The sequence below is a fragment of the Rutilus rutilus genome (genome assembly GCF_951802725.1).
Source record: "Rutilus rutilus genome assembly, chromosome: 3".
In the NCBI taxonomy this organism is placed as follows: domain Eukaryota; kingdom Metazoa; phylum Chordata; class Actinopteri; order Cypriniformes; family Leuciscidae; genus Rutilus; species Rutilus rutilus.
Window position 1 is genome coordinate 14,184,151 of NC_140211.1, and position 15,678 is coordinate 14,199,828.

Genomic DNA, 15,678 nt, shown 5'->3' on the forward strand with positions numbered 1-15,678 from the left:
AGGCAGTATTCCAGCTGGCTTTATCGGAGGCTCAGGAAAATAAATCCAGGGGAGTGCTTCAGTGTTTTAATCTTGGGAGAGAAACCAGGCGCAAGTCTAGAGGCCGTCAAGCGGGATCTTTAACGGAAGGCTCACTATCCTCTACGAGTTATGATTTTATGGAAGAGCAGAGCTGTTCTGCTTGACTTAACACTACATATTTCTGTCTTCTCTCTCATATTGTGCCTGATGAATTAACAATGACAGGACAGGAAAGTATACAGTCCGTTTTGAGCTGCTGCTAAGCAAAGCTCACTTGACTGGCTAGTACAAACACATTAACTGTGGGAACTGTATATGAGAGAATACTTCATCCTGCCTTTGTCTGAACAAAAGGCATTTCCAGATGTGAAGTTTTAATACACCAAACAACACTGTGTGTTATGGTAACCTCTGATGTTTTATCAGCACACGTTTTGAGCCGATCTTGATCAGATTACACCCTGAGAGAACGGGTCTCTAAAGTTGTGCCAAACGCCCATAAAGCACTGCATTGCTGAAGACAGCGATCTATAAAAGATATGATTTCTAATACATGTTCATCTTTACTATAACTCACTGCTGAACATTTTTAAGTGCAGAGGAAAGCTTGAGATTTAGTCTCAATCTGTAATTGAATCAAAGCCAACTGATTTTTTATTTTATTTTTAACATATGGTAAGAGTCAACACAGAGCTGCACATGAGAGTAATTAATGTATTAAGGTGCTTGGCATAGTCAACTGATTCGAGTATCGGATATCTAGAGAGAAAGATAAGAAAATTAAATAAAACGAATTATAAAAAAAAGATAAGATTTAAAGGGATAGTTCACTTTGAAATTAAATTTTGGTATGTTTTAGCTTGTAGGTGTCTTTTTTTCCGCAGTAGTTTCAATTTTGATATTTTTAGGTCAAACCGTTCTTGTCTGTCAGTCATATAATGCAGGTCTATGGTCACTGTCTCAAAGAGCATGCACAGAGTCAAAACACAAATTAAAACAATTCCCCGTCGTCCAAATTAAACAATTCCTCATCGTAAGTACACATTGATGGCCTAAGACACGAAACGAGCAGTTTGTGTGAGAAACCGAACAGTATTTTTATCGTTTTTACCTCTTATACACAGCCACGCATAGATATATACACTAGATGTCGCCTTGTCTACGGCAGTTCATTGGAACGAATGTCTTTAAGGCGACGTCTAGTGTATATATCTATGCACCAGTCTGCGTACACGTTAGATCAGATCACTTGGACGTGGCTGTGTATAAGAGGTAAAAACGATATAAATACTGTTCGTTTTCTCACACAAACCGCTCGTTTCGTGTCTTAGGCCATCAATGTGTACTTACGATGGGGAATTGTTTAATTTGGACGATGGGGAATTGTTTTAATTTGGACTCTGTGCATGCTCTTTGAGACAGTGACCATAGACCTGCATTATATGACTGACAGACAAGAACGGTTTGACCTAAAAATATCAAAATTGAAACTACTGCGGAAAAAAAGACACCTACATCTTGGATGCCCTTTGAGGTAAGCTAAAACATACCAAAATTTTATTTCAAAGTGAACTATCCCTTTAATCATGGTAAAGACATCCATCTGCATGTGTACATAGACCAACACCACCACACACACACACACACACACACGCAGACACACGCAGAGACGCGCACACACGCAGACACACAGATATATATATATGAATGATTTTTTTTTTTTTATCATACACAAGCTTGTATGTTTGATACAAAGTATGTATTTGTTACATACAAAGTATACATACAAAGTATCAAAGTATCAGAAAAAATATTTTAAGGTAAATTACAGAAATGACAAAAAAAAAACAACGTTTTACGGAAAAGAGCTCTTCAGAGATGAAAGTATGAAAAGAAAGGCCTTTATGTGGCTCTAACACTTCTCGCCACAGCTAAGGTTTCTTCTCGAAACACAGTGCTGACTCAACCTGCCCCACTTCCGTGGAAACGCACTTAAAAATTCTAAATGTGAACTGCATTATTTATCCACTTTATAACACAGCCGAGGATTGTTAAAGCACTGGTAAACGGATGTTTTACAAAAAATCCAGATTTGACACTGAGAAAAGCACACTAAAATGCACTATACAAACACTAGGGGTGAGGGCTATGGTTAAATCTCAATATTTATCATCCTTTGAAGATATTTGACAAAAAAAGATCTAAATAAATAGAAAAACATTTCTCTATTTATACTTTAGCTCCGAAACCGATAAAAAAGCATTAATAAAAGCCAAGATTTGAAATGTTTTAAGTAAAACGAAAAATAGATAGAAAAAATGTATGTAAGAAACTATTATCATGTACTGTACATGCACCAAGAAAACAATACATATCAGTCTACAAACAGTAATATTTATCCAATAATAGTCATAAGAGTAATAAGAATATGAATCTATTAATTGAACTTGAGCTTTTAAACTAAATATAAGAAATGGGTTTAATGAATGGCCCATTAAAAGCATTTCAATTTAACTATGTTTTTTTAATAACTTAATAATTGCAAATTTAAAATGGCAAATTATTAAATTGCATGTGCAATTACTTTGTATTGTACATACATATATGCACTTATTTATGTATATTACACACACACAGGGTTGGTGTCACACAAGCCTTGAGAACAGAAAGTGTTACTAAAGGTTCCCTGCTGCTACTGTTGCAAACCTGAAACCAGCTTTGTGGTTCTGTGGTATAAGATGCAAAGACTAGATCAGTGCAATGGTGAAATACCTATCTGGAGTGCAGTGTGCTAGAATAGAGAGGACTAAAGCGACAAGAAGAGATGGGTATCTGAAAAAATTGTGAATTTCACAGCAGGGGTCAGAAAAAAACATGGCAGCTAAATAACGTGTAGGACGAGCAAAATTGCTCCTGCTGTTGTACTACTGCTACTAATGTATCTCCTGCTGTCTTTGCATTATCAGATAGAGACATTTTAACTGATCCTTAATGCTTTATAGTGACTAGGAAAGTGTTTCTGCATTGCAAAATCATTTACGAAATGTTTTAAAAGTCAAACTTGATCACATTTCATCTAGCACCAAAGATGTTATTTCATTAGAGTCCATTATAGGAGTTACGCCAACGCGGCCTACACTGTGGGGTACCTTCATTAGAGGAGCACGGGACGGCCCCTCCAAAGACTACAAAGCTGTGCCATTCAGCCCAAGAGCATTGATTTCTACCCACTCGTAACTATACGCTTTTCTGCCTGTCATCACCAATCATGGTTAGCCTCAAGATAAAAACGGCTCTTTGGCTGGTATCCTAAAAAAAAAAAAAAAAAAAAAATGGACGAAAGAGGAAAATCCCAAAGTGAAATAAGGACAGACCAGAGTTCAACTCTTCATTAGATGGCAACAGAGAGTTTAGCCGTGATGTCCATAACAATGTCTTGTTTTATAAATATTGATTTGATTCAGTTTGGAGGGCTGGTGATGACAGAAATGAATAGAAGGAATAGTTCACCCGATGAAATGAATGTTCTGTCATCATTGACTAACCTTCATTTCACTACAAATTTGTATACTGTTAGTTATTCCATGGAAAACTTAAAATAAAAACTCTCTTCACAGATCTTTTGCATAGAATGACCACAAGTTTATATTGCCCACAAACTGAATCAAAAAAACTATATAAAAGCACTGTGAAAAAGCTCATATCACTCATGTGTATATGAAGAGTTCAGATGCAAAAGCCTCTAAGTGCCATCTGAAATTTTCTTCTAGAATGATCATTTTTATCAAGCTTGTTTATTTAAATTCAGTAATTTCACTTAAATGGCAATGCAAATGACCTAATAATTGTCATTTAAGTGAAATTACTGAACTTAAATATACAAGCTTGATAAAAATGATCATTGTAGAAGAAAATTTCAGATGGCACTTAGAGGCTTTTGCATCTGAACTCTTCATATATTCCAATTCATCTGAAGCTATAGCCTACATCTTTGAGTGATAAACAGACAGATATTTTTACACTACCGTTCAAAAGTTTGGGGTCAGTAAGATTTAAAAGAAATGTTTTTTTCTCTCATTCATGAAGCATGCATTACAGCCATAAAGTGACTGTAAAGGCATTTGTGTTACAAAACATTTCTATTTCAAATAAATGCCGTTCTTATGAACTTTCTATTCATCAAAGAAACCTGAAAAAACATGATCATGGATGCCACAAAAACATTAAGCAATTTCAACATTTTTAACAATAAGAAATGTTTCATGTGCATAAATTCAACATTTTAGATTGATTTCTGAAGGATCATGTGACACTGAAGACTGGAGTAATGATGCGGAAAATTCAGCTTTTCCATCACAGGAATAAATTACACTTTAAAATATATTAAAATATAAAATGGTTATTAATTTTTTTTAATAATTACTATTATTATTATTTTGGGATCAAATAAACGCAGCCTTGGTGAACATAAGAGGCAGCAAAAACATTTAAAAACCTTACCGAACCCAAACTATTTATTCTTTTTTTTCATTGATTATTCAATTATTACCTTCATCTCCAATGCAGCTCTCAAATCAAATATGCTGCATATTTATAAATAAAACAACAACAATTGCGCGCTGTGGCGGAGGTAAACAATTAGGGATTTTGTTATTTTTGGTTTGTCACAAAACTATCGTATGGCTCCAGAAGACCAGCAATTTAGCGCTCAAGTCGCTAGGACTAATTTGAGTTTTTTTTTGGGAGCTTGAAAGTCCAAGGTCACTACTAACTGTGTCTAAATGGAGATTTTCGCAGAAAGAAAAAAGCTTACAGGTTCAGACTGACAAATTGACAGAATCTTCTCCTTTAAAGTAACCCGTTCTCAACACCAACCTTCTTCACAATTTAACCTAAATCCCTAGTGATTTATGAACTAGGCCAAAAAACACCCAGTAAAGTGAATAGCCATTACCAAGGCAACAAAACACAATCCACAGAGGGAACTAAATTCACAACACATCAATCACAAAGAAACTAATTTCCCAGCAACGAAACGCACAACGCAGAAAGCATCCAGTGAAAGCTGTACTACTAACTGCATGGTTGTCTCAAGAGTATTACATATAAATGAATTTAATTTAGTGTAAAAAAATACACTTTCGGCTGGAAGATATGCTAGCTCCAGCACATACTGTAGGATAAATTTTAAGCATGCAGCCGAGTAGGAACGCCAGCTACAGTACAGAGACTTTTGAATAGCTGTCAGTGTGAATGTCACTGAATGTGCACTAATATATCAAGTAACTTCTTTTGTTGTATGGTTTGCATTATGCTGAGTCAATTCACATAAACTGCAGAAGTTTTGTTTTTTGTTTTTTTTTGCAGGAATTTTACATAGTGAACTGCATCTGACCAAGAGTGATCATGTGTAACACCATTAAATTAGTAAATGACGCAATAAATTAATAATGATGAATGATGAACGAAAATCATTATTGTAGATTGCATTTCTGAAAATTATAGTGGTGCCATTTGCTTGCTGGGTAGGCAAAAAAACTCATTAGGAAAAGCAGTTCCTGTCCAATATAAATGGGCTACGGCAACAGCACTAATCACACTATTACAGGCTGTGTATTCCTGTGCCCATCTCCACGCTGCAGGGGAAACCTTTGGCCTCATTAAGTAAAGCAGTAAATGTATAGTAGTATTCATACTTCAGCTGGTTTTATGCCAGGAGCTTCAGGCCTAGGCACAAAATACAGTGATGGCTAAGACGGGAAAAACAAACAACAACAGTTTGAGCCGCAACAGCCCATGAGTCACTGGGTTTGCAAATGGGGACCTAAACTAGGTTTGATTCCATCAAGTAAATTACAGTCAATTATGTTAACTGGTTACATTGTACACAATACCTGTTATCATTGAGCTGGGTGTATCGAGGTTGAGGGTCTGGGTCGCCATCGTTAACATCATAGCTAGCATCTGGATCCTGAAAATATGAGGGAACATTTAGTGAACTTATTTTGTTTTAGGTTTTAAGTCAAAGGAAATGGTTGTTTACTCAAACTCACATAGTTTTGAAGCAAATCTGGGTGGTTTTTTTCAATTCCATCATCTAATATGGACACGACGACGCCTTGTCCAGTGACGCCCTGCTTCCAGGCTTCCTTCACGTTGAGGTCACGGTGATCTTCATTGTACTGAATGGAACAGGGGGGGAAAAAAACAGATCAGCATAGACGCCACTTCTCTCCGGCTAGCTATTCAGCTGACGCCAAACATCAACCTGTGCTTGAGGATTATTTTTCACTTTTGAAGCTCAAACCAGCTCTCTAGATCAAGCCTGCAGACTGCAGTCACCTCAATATCACGTGGCGTTCTGTACTAGACATGAAAGATGCTGAAACTCTAGTAAATGCTTTCACAACATCCTGTCTCAGTTATTGCAATGCCCTGACACACTCCATGCCCTTCACATACTGTACCCTCAGGTCTGGAGTTTCTGGTTTTCTTGTGGTTCTCTTGCTGTGTTAACTGATAGAGATTTTGCTGTAGTATTCACACTAGTTTTATGTTGCACAATTTTATGTTATTTCCACACAAACTAATATATAATATAATATAATATGAAGCAGTTTTTGCACTGATGCCAGAATTATTTTGTGACAGAGAGGAAAAAAATTAAAGGAGATTAAAAAAACTATCATTTAATGAACTGAATTATGAAAAAAAAAAAGAATTATATATATAAAAGGAAATACTATACATATTTGTAATCAACAAAACTAAATTTGAATAAATAATCAATAGAAAGAAAATTATACTTTAATTCAGCAACGATGAATTAAATTGATTAAAAAAAATGTAAAGACATTTATAATATTACAAAATATTTATATTTCAGATGAATGCTTTATTTGCATTCTTTTTAAACATTTTCTACTCAAATAATCCTAAAAAAAATACATAACAGTTTGCACAAAAATATTAAGCAGCACAACTGTTTTCAACATTGACAATAAGAAGAAATACTTCTTGAGCAGTAAATGAGCATATAAGAATGGTTTCTAAAGGATCATGTGACACTAAAGACTGGAGTAATGATACTGAAAATTCACCTTTGACATCACAGGAACAAATTACATTTAAAACATATTCAAACATAAATCACCAGTTATTTTAAATTGTAATAATATTTTACAATATTACTGTTTTTACTATATTTTTGATCAAATAAATCAAGCCTTGGTGAGCATAAGTCGACTACAACAAAAACAAACTAGGGATGCACGATATATCGGCCACCATATCGGAATCTGCCGATATATGTTCATTTTTAATGTTATTGGTCCAATAAGAAAATTTGTCTTAAATCCGATAATTGCAATAAAAACCGCTGTGAATTCTTTGGGTTTAGCTGCCGTGTTTCAGTGCAACCACAACAGGACATATTCTGACTAGCACGTAACTTCAAGTTCACTTATGCATTAGTGTCATTTTGTGCAGACATAAGTTCTAATATTATGTTTATGTTGTATGAATATAATTAATTGAATTATTGTCGATGCATAGGCTATTCCATTTTATTTATCCATGGCATATACATGTTGATTATTTATACACACGTAATGTTGTCAAATGACTTGTTTGCATTATTTAGGCATTGTTTTATTTATTTATATGACAATATATATATTTTTTCTTTTTGATCAGGAAAGTTGGCCATAGGAGTGTAAAATTAATTTTAAAACTTATACTGGTTCAAACTAGGCTACTATACTGTATAGGTTTGATTCATGTTGAAGTGCTTGAGACATGGCTTTTATTGATGAGACTTTTTCTGTAATCAGTCTCTAAAAAAATGATATACAATTTGGATTTAGATTTATCGGCCAATATATCAGTTATCGGCTTTCAAATATAGGGCCACATTTTTCATACCGGTGCATCCCTAAAACAAACACATGCAAATGTCGAACAACCAAGCAAAAAGCGCTGTGAGGGTGATGGTACAGCCAACCATTGTCTGGCCAAAGAGATCTGACTTCACCCCACTTCACACGTGTGTCACTCCAGTGCAGAAATGAGCCTGGCCACCCGAGTTTATCTGAGCAGAAAATTGAATTTATTTCTCTGCATGGCTCTTTGAATCTCCTCTTGGTCACAGTGTAACTGCTCTGCTCCCCAGGGTGGTTGCAGGGAGAAATTGAAGCCAGTAAGGCGCAGTAAGGTCTGATGACCCCAAAATTATACATTCTCTCGTGTATCCTGGGATTGCAAGTCAAACGAAGAGAACTGACAGTTTATTTCTTAGGTCTACATCAGGCAAAATGATGCAATCTTGCCTCAAAGGTCCAGTTATAATGGCGGTGAGGCTGATAAATTGCAGTTGATAACCTTCGGTCAACTTTCCCAGCATTCCATTCTGCGGAAATGTTATTGAGTTGTACTGATAAACATGATTGATTGCCACAAAGAAGGGGAAAAAATGTGTTGGAAAAAGGACTGGAGCTCAGAGTACAATTTTATTGTTTTTTTTGTGTGGGTTTTTTCCAAGTCATGACATTCCTCAAAATGATGTGAGAAAAAGCATCTATTGTCTTCTGGGTTCATTAGCTGGAACAAAACGTCCGGGTCTGGTGAATCACCACTGAATGAAGAAATGACTGAGCAATGACTTAACACAAATTAACGATTCTCAGAATTCTCATAAAAAACATATATGGGGTGTTGGGGGAACCTTAACAACTAGTTCAATAAATAAATACAGATATATTCAAATAAATATATTCATATTAAACAAACAAACCACACACTACTGTCATTGAAAACAGATCTTAGAAAAAAAGGTACGAAAGCTGTCTCTGGGGCTGTACCTTTTCAAAAGGTACACTTTTGTTCCTTTTAGGTACTAATTTGTCCCTTTTAGGTACTAATATGTACCATTAAGGTACCAATATGCACCCTTTAGGTACAAAAATGTACCTTTTAAAAAGGTACAGCCCCAGTGACAGCTTTCGTACCTTTTTTTCTGAGAGTGAGTTATAATTTAAGTATTCATGAGGTTTTTAAAAAGTGCACATTCATTTAATAGTCATTGTTTTAGTAATAGTGAAAGTAGAAAAATAAGAGGAGACTATAAGGAAAACATTACAAATAACAGTAAAACACTGCATGAATTATTATAGTAACTGAATCATAAGCTTTCCAACCTTGACAAATGGTCATATGATCACATGAGCTACATTTACATGGAGCCTAATAATGATACTAATCTCACTAATAGCTCAATATGAAAAAAGCCTTTGTAAACACCTCAATCATGGGAAAAAATAATTGGTGTAATATAAATGAAATGTCTATCCAATTAAAAGAGGTGGAGCAGATCTAAGATAATAATAGAAAAATACACAGATCAGCCAAAACATTATGATCACATGCCTAATACGCTGTTGGCCTTGCGCATGCTTCCCAAAACAGCACTGACCCGCCTAGGCAAGAAGTCTACAAGAAGGTGTCCTGTGGTATCTGGCACCAGGACATTAGCAGCAGATCCTTCAAGACCTGAAGGCTGTGAGGTGGAACCGCTGTCGATCGAACTTGGTTTCATTCCTCCCATAACCATCATTAAAAGTTTGTGTGACCTGTGCCACAGTAGAATTTCTGTTGGCCCGGATCAGATGGGATAGCCTTCGTTGTCCTCGAGCAACAATAAGCCTTGGTGGCCCAACACCCTGTTGCCAGTATGTGGTTTGTCCCTCCTCGGACCATTGTTGGTAAATTCTCTCCACTGCTGGGATCAAGCCACAAGCCAGAGATAGTCTGACCCAGGCACCTTGCCATTACAATTTGGCACTTGTCAAAGTCGCTCAGGCCTTTATTCCTGTGCATTTCTCCTGCATCCAACACGTTGATTATAAGAACTGATTGTTTGCTTACCATCTAATCTACGTAGACCTCAATCTGTGGCCTTGTTAGGAGATGATTAACAATATTCGCTTCACCCATGACTGGTCATAATGTTTAGGCTGATCAGTCACTGCCATGTAATCTTTTCAATCACAAACATATCCCCTCTTTCACCCATCTTTGTTACATCCTTTCATCCAGAGATTTATTTGAGGAGGCAGCTAATATTTACGCCAGATGTTTTTAAGTACGTTTTATTGTTATTTTGGTAGTGCTGATTCTAAATGCTGCTCATTTCTCATGAAAATGTGTATTTTCATCAAATTGCAGTTTAAACTGCATACAAACAGTAAAAATCTTCAATTGGAATGAAATGAATATAGCTAAACAAAAATGTGTGAATATAAATAGTCACAAATCATTTCAACATCTCACTCACAAACAAATTAAATACGGCCAACTTAAAATAGTGAGTGGCATATCAGGAGAAGATATGTATAAAGACTGACGGAAAGTGAAGGCCAGCACTTCTGGAATGTTTCCGAAGAGCCAAATCACAACCGGCTGATTAAACTTTAAGCTCCACCGGATGACCATAATGGCAACAAGTTCGCCGTTACATAACGTCCCATTTAATAGGGGCAAAAGGAACAGAATTCTATGAATCCAAACAGAACATTACAACAGCCCACCCAGACCATCCAATCTGAGCGGGAGGTATAGTGCTTCCAAACAAACAAACAGTTTGTGAACACACGTATGCACACAAAGAAACCGATGAGCTATTTACTCACCAAGTACCACTGCTGTGCAAACTTCGGATCGGTCGGCTCGTTGTAAATATCCCTCTTCTTTCTTCGTTTTACCACCTGCTGTTCCGCCCACATTACCTTGAAAAAACAAACAAACAGTCAGAGTCATACGAGAAGTATTTGTTTCCAAGGTTTCCCGTCAGCTCAGTTCTAAAGATCCAGAATCATCAATGGATAATTAAAGGGGTCATGACACGAGAAATCAAATTTGCCTTGATCTTTTGACATAAGAGGTCTTTGTACCTCCTCATTATAAACAAAGCGTTTATTTACTAAAGCTCCAAAATCAGCTTGTTTTTTAATATTGCAGGATCTGGAAAGTCATACAGGCAAATACATTGGCATATTATGCCTGCCTACACGGCAAGACATCGACGAATAGTTCTAATCATCACACCGTAGTTGGTTATAATATTTGATGCTGTCTACACTGGATACAGTATACAGATGCGTGTTCAGTTTCTGATGTACTCAACGCACTTGAGTCTGTCGACAACAGGACAAATGAAAGCCCTAAAGTAGCCCCTTAAACGTTGGATGGGTTGGATTTGTGTGTGTGTTTGTGTGTGTGGATATGTGACCCTCAAGGAACATATTGAATATATATGGAACATACATGACAGACATGATAATGGTACCAAATCTTTACAATGCAATTAAACATGGAAGTAAAATACTAAAACTGCATTCAAAATGCATTTATCTTCTGTAACATGAAATGTTTGTGTGAAACAGAATACTCAGTATCACTATTTGTTCATTTATTATTATATATTTTATAAGAACATTAAATTACATGAATGTAGGGCAGGATATGAATGGATTTTATTTTGTAATTTTTCCAAGGCCTTAGTAATGTCTACAGAAAAATGTAAGTTAATGCATTTTGATGAAAGATATTAAAACCATTTACAATAAGGCAGAATAGCAAGTAACAACGAAACGTGTGCAATAAGACCAGAAACGTTACAGTAAATATGGTCAATTTGGATTTCATGTCATTAAATAAGAGCTGATGAAATCTGCTGACAGACACCGTCCTGTTTTCCATCTCCTCACAATCCTCCTCCACTCAACACAAAGACAGAGAGGCCTGCTGAAAGACGGGAAGCTGTTTCTCTGGGGCAGCGACTGCTGCAGCAGGGCAGAAAACGCAGGCGGTGGCAGATTATGTGATTGACAGCTCAGTGTTGCTCACGCCAGAGCTCACTGCTCACTGTCTAGAATGAGTTTTTGTAAAGTGGATGAAATGGACAGACATGTGACAGCAGAGTGAAGTAAATATTAAGAAAAATGAATGACGGGCCAGTTGGGACCTTAACAGGCCTAAAGACAAATCAGGACACATCAACTTGACCCACCACTCAACGTCTCTCAAGGTCAAGTTGTTATGATGAAATTTTATGTGCAATCTGAGCATGATATTCCGGGAATCTACAGAATTGCAATACATTTGCTTTCTCCATGATGAATTAGTTAATAATTAACCAATCACTTGTGCAGTGACGGCTGTTCAAAGTTTAGGTCATGTTGTCAGAGGTTCTTTGTTTGACTTGACTGACAAAACCAAACATTTCCACAAACATTTTAGTGTTGTTGAAGGCAAGCATCACTGTTGACGTGCCGTATACTTGGAGTTAGGGATTTATTCATGTTTCAAGGTTAAAACTTTGCCGTGTGACCCATAACCGTACGCAACTGATCTTTGAGTCATCAACAGTCGAACCAAAATTAAATTTCAAGTCAATAACATAATTGTTGAATACAAATAAAAGTTGAATAAAACAAAATTACATTGTCATTTCAAAGTTTCAGATAAAAACTTTTTTTATGATCAAGTCCCTTAAGTTTTGGAGTAGAGTCGCTTTGTGGCAAGATCTTTTTGAACATGTAAGATAAAGTTCAAAACCCACTGATGTTATCACTGGAACGCAGATCCAAGAAAATGCATGAAAAAAAAGTGCCGGATAGGAACGCGGATTAATATCTGAGGCTGTCTGCTTGGCAAGTTATTGAAGAGAGACATGTTGTCTAAACATTGTATCACTCTCCCCCCAGCTGATTAATTAGCAAGAGTAATACGGTAATTAAAAAAAAGTAGCACACATAAGCGTTTCTAACTTTTAAAGACCGACCTCATCTGAAAGTAAGCTCAATTAGAGCCGGTACTCAGTTGGCAATGCAATGCATAATGTATAACCTCATGACTGATGTTGCTACATCTGTGACAGCTCTGATGTTTTGACTTGAGCCAAATGTGTTTCAAAGAGAATATGAATGCTGCCAAAAGACTCAGAAATATGAAATGCATTTCTGAAGCTATGAAGATGGATTGAGTGATGGACAGAACAGAGAGAGAGCTGAAGATGAAACAAAGTGATCTGAAATATCTTAACCTCTACGAAAAATGCAGTTGCTGAAATCATATTTTCACAAAACATTTAGCCATAAAGTCTATTGCATGTTTTTTCTTAATATGTAATTTATTAGACATAAAAGACTTTACTTAAGACTTGCACAAATGAAAAGGTCAAGTAAAATATGATGCATGAAGACTGCATAGTATAAATAAAGTAATTAGCACTCTATTGTTTGAGATTAAACATGTAGAGCGAAAGGGAGCGAAAGAATTCAACAACAGGAAGTGGAGCAGGGCAGTCAGGGGAAATGCCACTGGGACCCGCTGAGAGCAACAGGACTGACATGCTTTACAAGAGCAACATCTTCACATGACTGCAGGTTTCACTTCACAAGGAGCGATTTCTGTCACAATAATAGTCATTTGTGGGGTTGTCAAAAGTACTGGTACTTTGGTACAAAGTCGGTTTTGACATTTTAAAAGCTGGTAGTACCGAGTACCGGTTATATTCGGTAGCCGCTGATAGGCGGATGCTTTCAAACACTCCTGTGTGTATTTGTGTAAGCGCTCTGTGAAGAGCGTCAAAGGTTTCGGTTTACAACATGTTTTTGAAGTATTGATCATTGGAGTCAATCACAGACATATCTGTTGAGCACGTGAACGCTATGGCCAATCCGCTCAAAACACTGGAGGTTTCGTTCACCGCACACTTTAGAGTTCTGCATGCTCGCGAATCCTTTCATTATAACCAACAAACGATGCAAATAAAGGGCTCGTTTTGCAGTGTAGACAGCTTTTTTGATTATAGTGGGAGCTTGAGATCTCAGTAAGCAGGCACTGAACATAGCCGTGTCTACACCGAACGTGACGGTTATCGCACCGCAACAGCTTGAGGCTGTCTACACTGAATGCGACAAAGCGACCATTGCAAATTCATTTGTTCTTCGAGTCAGAACAAGTTGCGCGAGCGCTTTAAGTACGTCAGAAATAGAACAGGGCATTGTGTCGTGTCGTGTCGCATTGTGCCGCATCCAGTGTAGACAGCATTGCTCATTATAATGGCTTCTATTGACAACTTCAGTGATTATAAAGGGAGCGCTCTTTGCTCGCTTTCTGTTTATAACCCATATACAATTTGAATAAAAGTTTTGTTTTACATGCTGCTCAGTACACGGCAAATTTCTGGGTTTACAACTGTATTTAAATGTGCGACTGAATCCCAAATGCAAACTGACCTGTTACTTGTTCTATGTAATGTGGATGTGTTTCTTTGTCATCTTTTCATTTGATCTTTTTATAAACAATGTTATAAACATGTGAAGGCTATTTAAATGTATAATATAATATAAAATATAAAGTTTTCACTTTTTTTATACATCTTTAAATCAATATATAAAATGTGTGAATATTTATAATATAATTATACAAATTAAAATGTTGTGCTTTTGTTTGTTTATTATCCTTTTTAATATTGTTGTTTTAAGTTCTGCTTTAAATTAGTAATAAATCAGTTGTTTTTAGGTTTAGATTTTCGGGGGGAAAAAATGACCCTTTTTTGCTTAAGTACACGTAGGCACAGCCTACATAGATACATTCACAATATTTAACTTATCATTACCACTAACTTTATATTACACTTTTTTAGAGGACAGTATTGGGGAGGATGTGAAATAATATTGTTTAAAATAATGAGTTTAAATAAATGTTTCATACATTTTTATTTGATTTTTCATCCGATTAATCTAAGAAAAAAATTCAACAGATTAATCGATTATCAACATAATCCCTAGTACCGACTACTAGAATTTTGTACCATGACAACCCTAGTCATTTGCATAATCAAAATGGTCAGGTGGTCAACCTTCTGCTGCTATCTGAACGACAGTGACGATTAACAATCCTACAATGGTCAATAGGGCTGAGAAAATCAATCAATTTTGCTCTGACTAAAATTAAATATATAAATAAAAGTACAAAATTAAACCAAATATTCACACATTTTACGTACTGATTTAAAGATGTATTAAAAAAAAAGTGAAACTGCCCTTGTTGTGAAAACCTCCAAAATATTAGTTACAAAGAGCACAGTACTGCAATACAATAATTTGTTATGCTTTGGTTTTGAACGTACTTTGCTACTGTAGAAAAGGAGCACATTTACAAAGTGACTTACCATTAGTGCAGTTCACTTTCATGATGCATTCCCATTATTTTGTGCAGAAGCAAATTGCTAAATTATCTTTATGTTGTGTATTTGTCTGATAATTTTTTTAAGGGTACAAGATGCATTTGGGCGAATGAATTAAAATGTAAGTAAAGCACTTCATTTTACTGGTGTTCAGCAAGCAGTGCAATCCCTGATATTATTGTCTATGACTGGATTATTTGAAACACTAGAACTGTTCTTTCTAGATTTTTCTACTTACTGTTATTGCACTGTTAATATAATTTTTTTAACATGGTTTTAATTGAAATTACTTTCCAATTAGCATTTTTATCTTAAATACGACAAATATTTGCAGCCAAAATTTCTATTTGACAACACTACAGCTCACTAATTGTTTTTACATAATCATTGGAGAATGAGAGGTGCTG

General features: G+C 36.0%; 1 protein-coding gene across 2 annotated transcripts in view; it reads right to left on the reverse strand.

Annotated features, from left to right (window-relative positions):
* furina (furin (paired basic amino acid cleaving enzyme) a) overlaps positions 1-15,678 on the reverse strand; it is a 108,911-nt gene that overhangs the window by 48,460 nt on the left and 44,773 nt on the right. For both annotated transcript variants that reach the window (XM_084404048.1, XM_084404049.1), the window contains exons 4-6: positions 10,707-10,802; positions 6,075-6,203; positions 5,916-5,992 (exon numbers count right to left, since the gene is read on the reverse strand). In XM_084404048.1, coding sequence (XP_084260174.1) covers positions 5,916-5,992; positions 6,075-6,203; positions 10,707-10,802 — 302 coding nt within the window. The remainder of the gene's footprint in view (positions 1-5,915; positions 5,993-6,074; positions 6,204-10,706; positions 10,803-15,678) is intronic.